The 12,054-nt window shown below is 39.2% G+C and overlaps 1 protein-coding gene across 6 annotated transcripts in view; it reads left to right on the top strand.

Moving 5' to 3' along the window:
- Window positions 1–12,054, top strand: part of mast4 (microtubule associated serine/threonine kinase family member 4) — an 89,180-nt gene that overhangs the window by 42,857 nt on the left and 34,269 nt on the right. For 3 of the 6 annotated variants that reach the window (XM_062412641.1, XM_062412643.1, XM_062412640.1), the window contains exon 5: window positions 6,651–6,731. The exons of 1 other annotated variant lie outside the window; for it this stretch is intronic. In XM_062412641.1, coding sequence (XP_062268625.1) covers window positions 6,651–6,731 — 81 coding nt within the window. Of the gene's footprint in view, window positions 1–4,615; window positions 6,732–12,054 lie in introns of those variants that run through there. 2 more of the 6 variants (XM_062412646.1, XM_062412645.1) reach the window with 2 other exon arrangements.

Below are 12,054 nucleotides of genomic sequence, written 5' to 3'. Positions count from 1 at the left end.
TGCAACCTAACATGTCCTGTTACGGAGCTGAGCCATTACTAGCTGTGATGTGATGTGAGATCACCAACTGCACTGGTTTTGTATTGAGAGTGCCCAAGCCTCCACTGACCTTGGTAACCATGGTGATGGTGTTTGGATATGACAAAGTTTATATGACTGCTACAGATTAATCTTGGCTGCAGTTTATTCAAATAACGGTCCCATATTTTCTTTGTTTGTTACTTTGAAAAACAAGACAATTGAGCGAGACGGATGTATTGACTTCTCGTGATTGATAAAGTAGCTGTCATCTAAGACTGTCGGGCACCGCTTGATTTCAATGTGTCAGACTGGTGCGGCAGCAGCGGTGGTGGGATTTATCATTGAAATTCCTTTCCCACATTTCACGACTGATAGATGGTACCTTATACACTGTCATGTGTGAAGTTTATTTCAACATGAGTCATTGGAGAGCGATGACTGAAACCTATACATAGGCTGACCTTAATAACTAGAAGTCTTTTGCTGGGTTGAATTAAATAACTGAAAATCAATCATTTGTACGTGTTGGCAGCTCAATATGCGGTCACTGGATTTGTTGACAAATCCAAAACACTGGATGGTGCACTTTCACATCCGAGGCAGCAAATATGTTGTGCTGCCCAACTATGTGTGCTGCGTCACCATGCAACAGGATCTGACGGATACTGTTTCATGGTCTTTTTATCGTGATACACAAACTACAGATGCTGTCAACCACGTTGATGACAAACCACTACAGATCATAATAACAATAATCACAATAATAATACAAAACAATTATGATACATTTCATTCACACAGCACCTTCATACATAAAATGCAGATCAAAGTGCTTGACAATAAAATCAAAGACATCAAAAAGGATATCATTAAGAACACATTAGCAATAAAACAAAAGATTTAGGATTAGTTTCCTAAAACTATCAACAGAGGTAGCTTGTCTGATGTGTGGGGTTAGGGTTAACCCTGATAAATAATCAGATGTATGAAGGTGCTGTACCATTAAGAGACTTAAAGACAAGTAATATCATTTTAAAGTCAATCCTCAGTGGAATGAGATAAGGCTATTATCAGTGGTTAACCAGACTTCTACCTCTGCCAAGGAGGCTCTGTTTTTTCTTCTGCATTTGATTTATTACAAAATCTACCAGTACTCATTTGCTATTCCCCTTTTTCCTTTGTCCTACTCCTGCTAAATCCTGTCATTTCCTTGATGAGACTTGTATAGTCCATTGTATACATAGTCTGAACAAAATGTGAAATAATGCAAATGTTAAATCAAGCACAGGCTTAGTGTTGCACTTTGCTAGATGGCACATTTTCATCTTTTATAGGCTGATTTTGTGTAGTCCTCCACAACAGCACTGTTCCTCCGTTATCCTACCACAAAAATGTGCCCAGGTTGTCGATTCCAACTTCAAAGTTGCACTGATGAAAATTATAGAATTTTTTTATTTGTCTCACCGCAGAGGGTCAAAACAAGTATGACAAACGGAATTTAAATGATACTCCATATTTGCTCAATGAAAACATATTTAAAGTGTCCTGATACTAAGTTTAATTAAAGGTCTAGGACACAGTATTGCAAATAATCATATTTGGCATTGCCTCATACTGTCCTTGTCTGAGGAATTTGTACCTAATAATGAATTCCAGTCTAAAAGCAGGGTTGGGAAGTTGTTGAAACACCTTTTTGGTCTTATGTGCTGACATATGCTTCTCTGTCTCTAACCAACCTGCCTGCCTACACATACCCTGCACATGATCTTATTGGGCATGACCAGAGTCTTCACAAGCTGGAGAGATGTCCACCGCTGAAGCACAGAACTATGAACAAAAGTCACAGAGCTAGTCACAGAACAATGGCAGAGAAAGTGCAGTCAAAATTCCCAGTTCCACTACAAACAACGCCTTTTGGGGTCGTAGCTTTGATAAGAGGGCCAATCGGAGGAGACTCGGATTTATCGGTTGCATATTTTCAAAGTGTAGCCTTCCCTTGCTAGCTTCTCCAGGATTACCAGCACTAGTGTTCTCAAGGTGACAAAGATAACCATAAACTCATGTGCTGACGGGAAAGGGCTGTCTCGTTCAGCAATTATTCACAATTATCCTACAGCTAAAATTATGTGTTTTCCTTGAAGTCTCAATAATTACTATATGTTCTAACATTACTATGTTTTAAAATATTTAATAAAAAGTGTGACCTTCCTGAAATAAGACGTTACTAGAAATTTGACAATGGAACAGCTTTAGACAAGAGCTGCAGCATTGATTAAAATGAGTTGATAAAGTGTAGCTACACACGACTCATTCGAAATCAAGGGACAAGTAAGACAATGGTGTGTAGTGTTGTGCGAATGAAAAACCTGATAACTATGACTGATGAGAGTCCACTTTTCTTTTCCATCAAGATAGAAGTGATTTCAAATGATTTCAGGCTGAATAATAGAAGCTCCTCTGCACACTGTGCTGTGAGTCAGTGAAAGCTGTTCTCACCCAAGTACAGTAGCTGTCCTGCATTATTATGAAAACCTTGGTGAGTGACCTACCTTCACCCAAAAACACAAAAAATGACCTCTGACAAATAGTTTTCAGAAATTATTTCAGTCCAGTTGAATTAGCTTGACTGACTATTTAGTCTTTTCTCTATTTTATAATATTTTGTGCCAAACATAGCAAGTACATGCAACACACTGATTTATTGTTGTAGATAACCATCTAGTTCTAATGCTTTAACTCAGTTCTTTGTTAGAAGGAAATTATACACACATATATCAGTGCATACATTTTATTCTGTGTACTAGATTCATTAACGGTTTTAACTGAAGCTGGTGAGAGAGTTTGATCGATAAATTCATATACAAAATGTGATAGTTCTATTTGACTATTACACTGACCAGATGACCACTTACAGACTTCTTATTGTGACATGTACTGTGGCTGAGCCTGTGTGGAAAATTCTGTGTAGTTAGTGGCATCTTTTTATAACTTGAGTTTAAACAAGGAGTATTTGGGCCATATTGGAATTTGTTTTTATATTCTGTTTAGCTGAATTGTATAAATTGTGTTTACAAAAGCTATGGGACTTAAGTGATGTTGTAGTGTTTACATGTATACTTAAGGATATAACAGGGTCTATGAATGTCTCTGTATTGATACTATACTGTATGTCCCTCGATTAGTTATTCTCCCTTTGCAACATATTTAGACACATGTAGGGCAGAGGAAATTATCTAACCTCCTGAAACTGTTGGATTTTTGTCTCATAGACATTCAGTAAGAGGTTTAAATTTCCAAAAAACACATGCTATGTATACTGTCTGATTTATATACTTCAGCTGAATTTAAATATAACGTCTGTAACTAAACCCACGCAACCCTAACCCTTTTATCAAGTTGAAAACTATTCAAGATGGAAGAAAATGGCTGAAAGTTAGATGACAGTAAATAGGACAATAGTGTTGACCCTGAGTTTGTACTCCTGACCTGCTGCTCCACATCCTCTTCTGCTCCAGTTCCTGCCTCATTGTTTGTTGACATCTGCAGTGGCTCTTTGCTCCTCAAACATGCTGACACTGGTAAAGACTTCAGCGGTAACCTGGGTGAGTGAGTGAGGCAGTCTCTGTATGTCTTACTGTCCTGCTCTGATTTCTATATTCCCGTCACTCCATCATTAAAAGTAGATGTTAGTTATTGTAGTTGACTCATTGCAGGAGATCCATTTTAGTTGTGTACTTTTTAGAGTGTGCTCTCAAATAATCTGAATAACTCCCCACGTTTGTCATAACGTACTTTGATAGGTAATTTCCTGTCCAAGTTATGATTCATTTCGTCTTATTGGATCTTGATGGTTTGGCAGTAATGTATCTGCAAAACTTAGTGTTGCTAGAATGCACCTCAGTGATGTTTTTAAGTCTGTGCAGCAGCAAGAACGATCTGTTGCGTCATTGTGATTTATTACATTGGTTTTCACTATTTGATTTCACAATCACACCCAACACTCCTCTCCCTCTCTGAAGCACCGACACGGACTATTCTATTTGCCTGCAAGGACAGATGACGTCATAAAAAAATGCCACTGCAACTTCAGCTTTCAGCTGTGCTTTTGTATTTTTTTTTTTACCTGAAGTCAGTTGATTTTTTGTGAATTGACTGATGTGGAGCAGCAGATGGTGGTGATTTATGTTTTTCGCTAACAGATGACATCACTGGTTGTGGTCACATTGCATTGTATATCGTGTGCCTCTTGCTAGCCTCTGTCAAGGTGACTGTGTGTGGAGCAGCAGACAAAATGTAAATGTAATTTACTGCACTCATTTCTGCTATGTAGCGAGCCTCCAGCTGGGGGAGGAGCTGTTGCGTCGGAGGGGGGCCGGGGGTTAAATGTGAATGCGTATGTGAGGGAGCAGGGGGGGCGTGTATTAGGGGATGGAAGTAGGGGTATTGTCCTGCCTCCGTGCCCTCTGCAGGCAGCTGAGGATCCCATTTGACAGCTTCAAGGTGGAACGTGGAAAGACCAAAACAAGAAGTGTACCCCCCCTTCTTGCCCCCTCCCTTTCAGCGGGGGGAAAGGAAGCCAATCCGTCTCATCGCACTGTGGTGGCTGGGTTTGGCTCTTTGTCAGTGCAAGAGGGGCGGCAGGCATGAGGCAGGCAGGGAGGCAGGCAGGGAGGCAGTGTGCATGTATATAATGACCACAACAGAGCAAACGAGCACAGTTCAGCCATGAAAGCCCAGCGGGAGAGGCTGAGAATTCCAGGGCTGACGCTAGAGTGAGTATTTTCCTCCGTTATCCTACCAGGCAGCTCCTCTGCAGTGTGCCGTTTCATCTGTCTCTGTGTCATATGTGTTGCTTTAAGCTCTGTGCACTGTGTTAGCATTAGCAGCAGCAGCATCTGCAGCAGGAAGTCTAATGTAAAATCCTCCACAGCTAGGCAACAGTGGCTTGTGTGTGTTGGTGTGAGTGTGTGCTCATGCATTTTTGTCTCCATGCACGTGTGGATGATAGACAGATAACGTGTCACGCAGAAGAGTGTCGCAGCCGCACAACGTACTTTATTTGCTGGTGTGACGCACATGCACACACAGACATACACATCCCTAGAAAACGCACTCATGCTAACAGCACACCTGTGAGGAGTCTTGTTTTTTGGATGTGTACACTACGGTTAAAGACAGTGACTCACTTAAGGTTGTGTTTTCATGGCAGGTTCCCCTTTAATCAAAGCCACAGTCATTTGTTGGACTTGATCCATTTTTTTTTATCTAGGTCAACAAGGCATTTGTTATGGTTCCCTCCACATGAGGCTTTAAATCCTGAAACTGAGAGAATGATAAGTGACTGATGATCCTTCTAATTGGCCTCTAACTCATTTTCATAGACAATGCATTGTGTTCAACCAACATATATACATGACCGTTGTTCAAGGAACTGAAGCCACTGATATATTTATTTATTGGCGCCCCTAATTTTGTCATGGTCCCAAAAAATCCCACAAAAAGACCACGACCACCAATGTGTTTGTCTGGCACTCAATAATAACTGTGTAGTGCAATACCATCCTGTGAAACTCCAAGCCCATTGGTTCTCACTGCATCATGACAAATGGGTCACAAACTATACTTCTTAAACTGGTCATTGTAGCTTTAAGCAAACATTTCTCAACCAGGAGTAAACACTGCATTCATTGGCGACTATTTTCATCATTAATCCAGATTTAGTGCGCTATTGCTTTGTATTCACTGCAGCAGAAGGGTGTTGTTGGATTGAATTCAAATACAGTGCCCACCATGAAGAAACATGCTCCCAGTGCAAAGGGTCTTAGTTTTAGGACACCAATGGAGCTCTGTGGAATAGAAAAATAAGATATCAGGTTTTGGATGCAGTGAAACACTTAAATATGGATACAACAAGATCACTTCATAGTTAGTAAGAAATATCCTGATTAATTTAGCATATTATACGTGAATATTTAGATTTTAGTTGATTTCCACTGCAGTAGAGGTTACCCACATCTACCAGATCTAATATTCTGCAGTGCCACTGCTGAAAGTTTAGTTTAAATAGAGCTGAATACATGGTATCACATAGGTTACACTGGAAGTTTAAATAACAAGAGAGACACTATTTAAAGTTTGATTGAAATCAAACTCAGTAAAGGTTTTAGAAATTTTAGTAAGTAAATTAGTAAAATAGGGATAAGATAAGATTAATTTCCCCATAGGAAAAGTGGATTCAGATTTATAGCACCACAACAGATAAAATCATACATATTGTGTGAAATGCCTTGTTATCATATAGTGAAAAAAAGCACACAAATGGCTTCCTTTCAAATACAATTGTAGCTCACATTGAACCAGCATTGGGGGTTCTAACATCCTCAATGTCAAACTAATATTACAGAACCAGACAAATGCCTTGGGAATCTGCTCTGTAAACACAATTTCACTTCACTTCATGACAGGGAATATTTACTCTTCATGATGCTGCTGTCTCCATCCAGACACATGTCTGAGCTGGAGGAGGGGGGTTAGCTTCTGTCGCAAGTGTGTGTTTGCGTGTCCATGTCTGTGTGTGTGTGTGTGTCAGATAAAAGACAACTATTCACTACAATCCATTTAACTTGCAGCCTCACTCCCCGAAGCTTGAGCCCCACTCCCACTAGCCCTTGCAGCCCGTGCAGCCCTCTGCACGCTTTTCATTTCTGGAGGTAAGCAAGAGATCTTCAACCATAGCTATTTTGTTGTGAAAGGGCCTGTTGGTGCATGTTTGAGTCACTCCTGTGCTCATCTGTCGAGGCTGAAATATGATATATCGTCTGCCCGCCTAAAATCATCTACCTTAGAAATGCCACTGAAAAAAGGGGGACCCGGCTCTTATTAAACGTTTATAGTTTCACCCCTTCCCCCATCTTGCCCCTCACTGTTCAGAGGTTTATGCTCCTCTTTCATGTGCTAAGTAGGATTTGTGGCATTTGAAATACTTCAAAGTGAAGAATGGTCTCAATCTGTCTGAGTCCCGGCTCGGATGATTCATTTAGGAGCGAACACTATTTAAAACATTTTTCTGTAATGATTCCATTTCCAAGCTTATTTCTTAAATCTAAACTCATTTTTGATTTAGTATTTGCTGCATTTGCTGATAAGAGCTTTGTGTCACTGATATGGAATTTCTTAGGGGTTATCATGCATCAGTGATGTCTGGGACATCATGTCTTCTCTTCAAACTCTAAATTTCACCCACCAAGAAGCTCTGAGTCTCTCTTTGTTCGACGAGCTGCTTCATTTGGGGTTTCGCCTTTTAAATAGGCCATTAATGTTGAAGCCATCTAGTTGTGGTTCTAAGTTAATTAACTGGTTTTAATGTATTTACTAGTTTGTCAGATACAGAGTTAAAGTGGGGCTTATAAGATCCATTTGTACATGTGTGTTGTCTGCTTTGTATATGAATGTTAATTATGTGCAAATATAGAGTGTGATGTCCAAGGAAATGTCGATACTTCTGGATTAGTGGATTTTCACTTCTTAGAGTGTACCTGTCTCTCTCGTCATGTTAATTTTCATTTTGTGCAATTTATTCATCTTCATATTAATCTTCAGAAACTTTCTGCAGAAATGGCTTCTCATTACTATGGAGTATTAAGTCAATGTCGAAGAAGAAAATCCTGAGATTAAAGAATAAAGTCGTAATTTTACAAAAATAAAGGGGACATTTTTTTTTTATTAATTTAGCAGTCTGGAGAATCCTCGCTCACTACAGTTTTATGCCTCCAGGATCCAAAATCTTGAACCAACGTCATTGTTTCTTGTGAAACATTGAAACCTCTTTAAATGACACACAGATGTAACCAATGTATTACAGTAGACCACAATCAAACCTTTCCTCCTCCACAAAAGAGCCAATTTCCTTCATGTCTGTGTGGTTCTTTCTCAGTAATGGATAATTTGTTAAACAATCGTTTCAAGTCCTGAAAATCATGATAGCTTAATGTTTTGCCATTATTTGACCCCTATTCTATAGCAAGATGCTCCATTTTAACACTGGCAACAGACATCATCTTCTGATAACCCGTTCTAAAATGACACAGCCAACATTATGACCGTATTCTTTTAAAATCACCATTTTATTGGTGATTTTACTCTTGTCTTTTTCAACGTGGCTCTAATACTCATATCTCATAACCACAGTCCAACCGTGACTTAATTGCGGAACCCCTAAAGGAAAAGAACACGATCATTAAAAACTGAAGAATTGATATTGAACTCGTACAAGAATTGTGTTTATGATTACTGATAAAAAGGGAGGTACCGTCCATGTTGTCTTTCAGGTTTTGTTGGTTTTATTCGGGCTGCTACTGGCGCAGATTTTGTCATGAGATATGTTGGTATGAAAAATCTCGTTTTCTCTTCTCCAGCTCGTTGAAAACACTCATTGTTGAGAATTTTTTCTGTATCAATGATGAAACACCCACCCATGTCATCTCTGACCTCCTCTTGTTCCACTCAGCTTTCATACAGAGTCAAGTGCACCAGGCATTTAAGTGAGTCCGCTCCATACAAGGATGTAGAGAAATCTTTTTTTTTTTTATTGACTGATATGTTCAACACACAAGGTTTGGTGTTGCAATGCTTTGTAGTACATCAGAGATTAGAAGCCCAGTTAACATGTGACATTACTCGTCACCATTCTTTAAGCATAGAGCCATGTGTACATGTAGCCTACACAATGATTCAGATATTAGAGACTGCCAAGGTTGTATCTCTGAACTGTCGATTCAAAACTGCAGTCGGGCTGTGCATTGAACTGAATTACAGTGGAAACTATAAGCAGATTATTATTGGAAGCATATTTTCCCCTTTTCTTTATTTCATCGATTACCATTTAAATGACATTTGTATATGTATTGCATGAATATAAAGTTATGAGGTGGACAACTTTTGCGACTATATCAATTTAAACTTCGCCGTGTCTCTGTTACAAGTGTAAATGATTTCCCTCCACTCAGGTAACATACCGCTGCAATGACGGAGAACAATATTTATGTACTGTGTAGTCCCATAACGCTAGCAGAGCAGGAACAATATGGGAAAATAACTCTCTGAGCCACCGTGTGACTACCAAGGGCATGTACGTTCACACGTACTCACGCACAGTGAACTAATTTGAGAGCAGGTAGGGATGGTCGTTAAACACTGACGCTCTGAAAACCTTGTGGAAAGAAGGAGAGCCTAAGCACATGACAGGTTGCAGTAGTGGGCTACAACAGTTATTTTTCCATATGTTGTAATTTTGTAATTTCCTAAATGGACACAATGCATGTATTGATTATTTTTATTAGAGCAAATTACTGATGGAGTATTCTGTTGTACGCTTTTTGATCCATGTAAGCAGTTTAGCACTGCAAACATGAGAACAGGTGTTTAGCGGCAATAGATTTCATGAGTAGTTGTAAGTAAAAATGCTCATCAGGATGGCTACTGAAATTTAAGACTAGCTTCCATGAGCTCTACCTAGCATTTCAGTTTATTTTAACTTGAAACATTTTGTACTTTTTGATTCCAGCCAGCAGCACACTGTTTTTTCACATAGAGTTGCCTTGAAAATTTCCATAAATCTGTGAGCGAGCGTGTGTGTGTGTGTGTGTAAGAAAGAGAGCGTGAGACTAATGCCCTTCATCTGAAGCTCTTTATGTTAACGGTTAATATAACTACAACCTTTCTGAGGTTCTGGTATAACTACACTATTTCCTTGTATTAAAGTAGTCCTTTGTACATAAATATACATAAATACCAGTACTATACCGTATGAAGCCAGGCATATTCCAGCCCGACAAATATATCACAATAAAAGCTGTTGAATGGTTTCAGTCAACAGAAACGTTGGAGTGCATTTATTTTGAAACGGTCAGGCTAGTGTGGCAAACATTTATATATTAACATTAAAATTCTTAAAGTTAATTTTCTCTGTCTATTACACTGTGAAAATTATTTTATTCAATGTTTGACTAATGCTGACATTAGTGCAGTGCAACACCTTGTTTGAAACCAGCTGATTTGTCTGCTCACCTGAGCACAAAGCAAGTAATAGACCAGATCAGCGCTTAAAAAAAGGTCAACTGTCTCCTGTAATTCATATCATTCATCAGAATAGACAGTTATTTAAAAAATATGCTGACCTCTCACACGATTTATGAAGGATAACAAATTTGTTCTCTCTCATTACTACATCACGTCAGTGGCTTGTCTGATCAAATTTAAAAACAGTTCTGTAGATTGCTAATACAGTAACACTGTTTATTATTTTTTCTTCTCTGGTGAGTGAGTGAGTCAGAGGACAGTATCCCACATTTTCAGCTGCTGTTTCCGGTGACCTCCCTGTTCATGCTGCTCTATGCAAGTTTGACTTTGATCATCTGAGCCATCGTTTCTTATGTGGAACAGAGAAACAGAGCAGAGCCATAATTAGAGTGAGGGCTGTCACACTGGCCTGTAGGGAGACGGACTGAGCCACTCTGAGGGAACACATAGACACACACACGTACACATACACACACCCGTCACACACGTCACACTGAAAAAATGCCTTTATTACAGAAGAGGTACATGTAAGTAGAACCAGGCTTTGTGTGCTGGCCCTTTGTCGATTTCGATCTCTGTCTCTCCTCAGCATTTGGATTCGTTCTTAGCAAGTGATTACTCATCTGCAGCCTCATGATGGTCCTCAGCTCTGACTGTGATCGTCCATAGTGACGCTTTCCACCATGTGTCTGTCCTGTTCTGTGTGTCTCTCTAGTCTGACTGTAACACTGACTCTAATTGTCATTTGACTGTAACAGTCAGACTAGACACCCGATTTTGATTTTGATGACCATCATATGACAACAGAGCTGGTGCTGTCAGTATTGTGAAATCCTTGTCATTTTTCATGTGTACCTCCATGTAATTCTTAGGATGTATTTTCAAGCATGTGTAATTGTTTTTTAACTACTGAGGCTTCACACACTAAATATGTTTTTGTGTCTTTATTTTGGTTCATTTAGTGTTTATTTTAATGATTAAATTTGTCCCTTTCCAGAAAATGTATCTTAAACTCCTGATTTAAATTTTACACATTTCTGAAAAAAATGTATCTGCCAGCTGCTCAAATGTGAGAATTTTCTTCTTTTATGTGACAGTAAATGTGAGATCTTTAGGTTGTGGTCTGCAGGTCAGACAAAACCAGATGTTTCAAAAAAACATCATGAGCGCATTTTGAAAATCTTGCATATTTGAAATCCGTTGAACTTTTTGCAAATAAGAGACATTCACTTGGTTCATAGATATCTGACATTATTGCACAATATTGACAGTTTTTATTTCTAAGACAAGATAAATTAAACTACTTTGTGTGCACTACTCCTCAGACTGCAAACACATGCAGTTTTTATCGCACCTCTAGAACTGAATCATTGAACCTCAGCCAATCGTCTGTCTGTTGGGCTGAACGTTGCTCTCTCCTGTGGAGAATAGTCTTTGAATATAAGTAATCAATGTCTTGGTACTAAGTTTTCTGAGTGAGAGGTTTATATAGGTTAATCTTGTTTAGAATATGTTCTGTTTGTAGTCCTGGTAGCTACTGTAGAGTATACAGAGGTACTTTGCTTTCCATAGCCTACTGTCTAGAGCCGACTCCTAAACTCACACACACATTCAGGTTTGAAAATCAAATTCATCACTGAACTGACGAAAGGCCAGTTTCTGTGTTACATGAACATGTGCACGCAAGAGTCCAGGGTAGTTTTCCTTTTCTGAAAGTTCAGATTTAACATCAGTGAAGTTAAGATAAAACTTGTGATCTGTACTTGTCTTTCAGTAGTCGTTGGCTGCTTATCTGCTGATAGTCAATAAGAAAACATGAGTCAAGGATCAAAGGTGATGTAGTTAAGGTGAGGCTCCCATTCACATGAATGGACTGTCTGTGCAGGGAGCAGCTCAGGGACGAATGTATGCAGCAGCAGGAGAAATCCATGGAGAAGCACATCATTTCCATTTCAA

This window comes from Platichthys flesus, chromosome 19 (assembly GCF_949316205.1).
Source record: "Platichthys flesus chromosome 19, fPlaFle2.1, whole genome shotgun sequence".
Lineage (NCBI taxonomy): Eukaryota > Metazoa > Chordata > Actinopteri > Pleuronectiformes > Pleuronectidae > Platichthys > Platichthys flesus.
The sequence above is the reverse complement of the archived record's forward strand: the minus strand, read 5'-3'. Positions and strand labels throughout refer to the sequence as shown.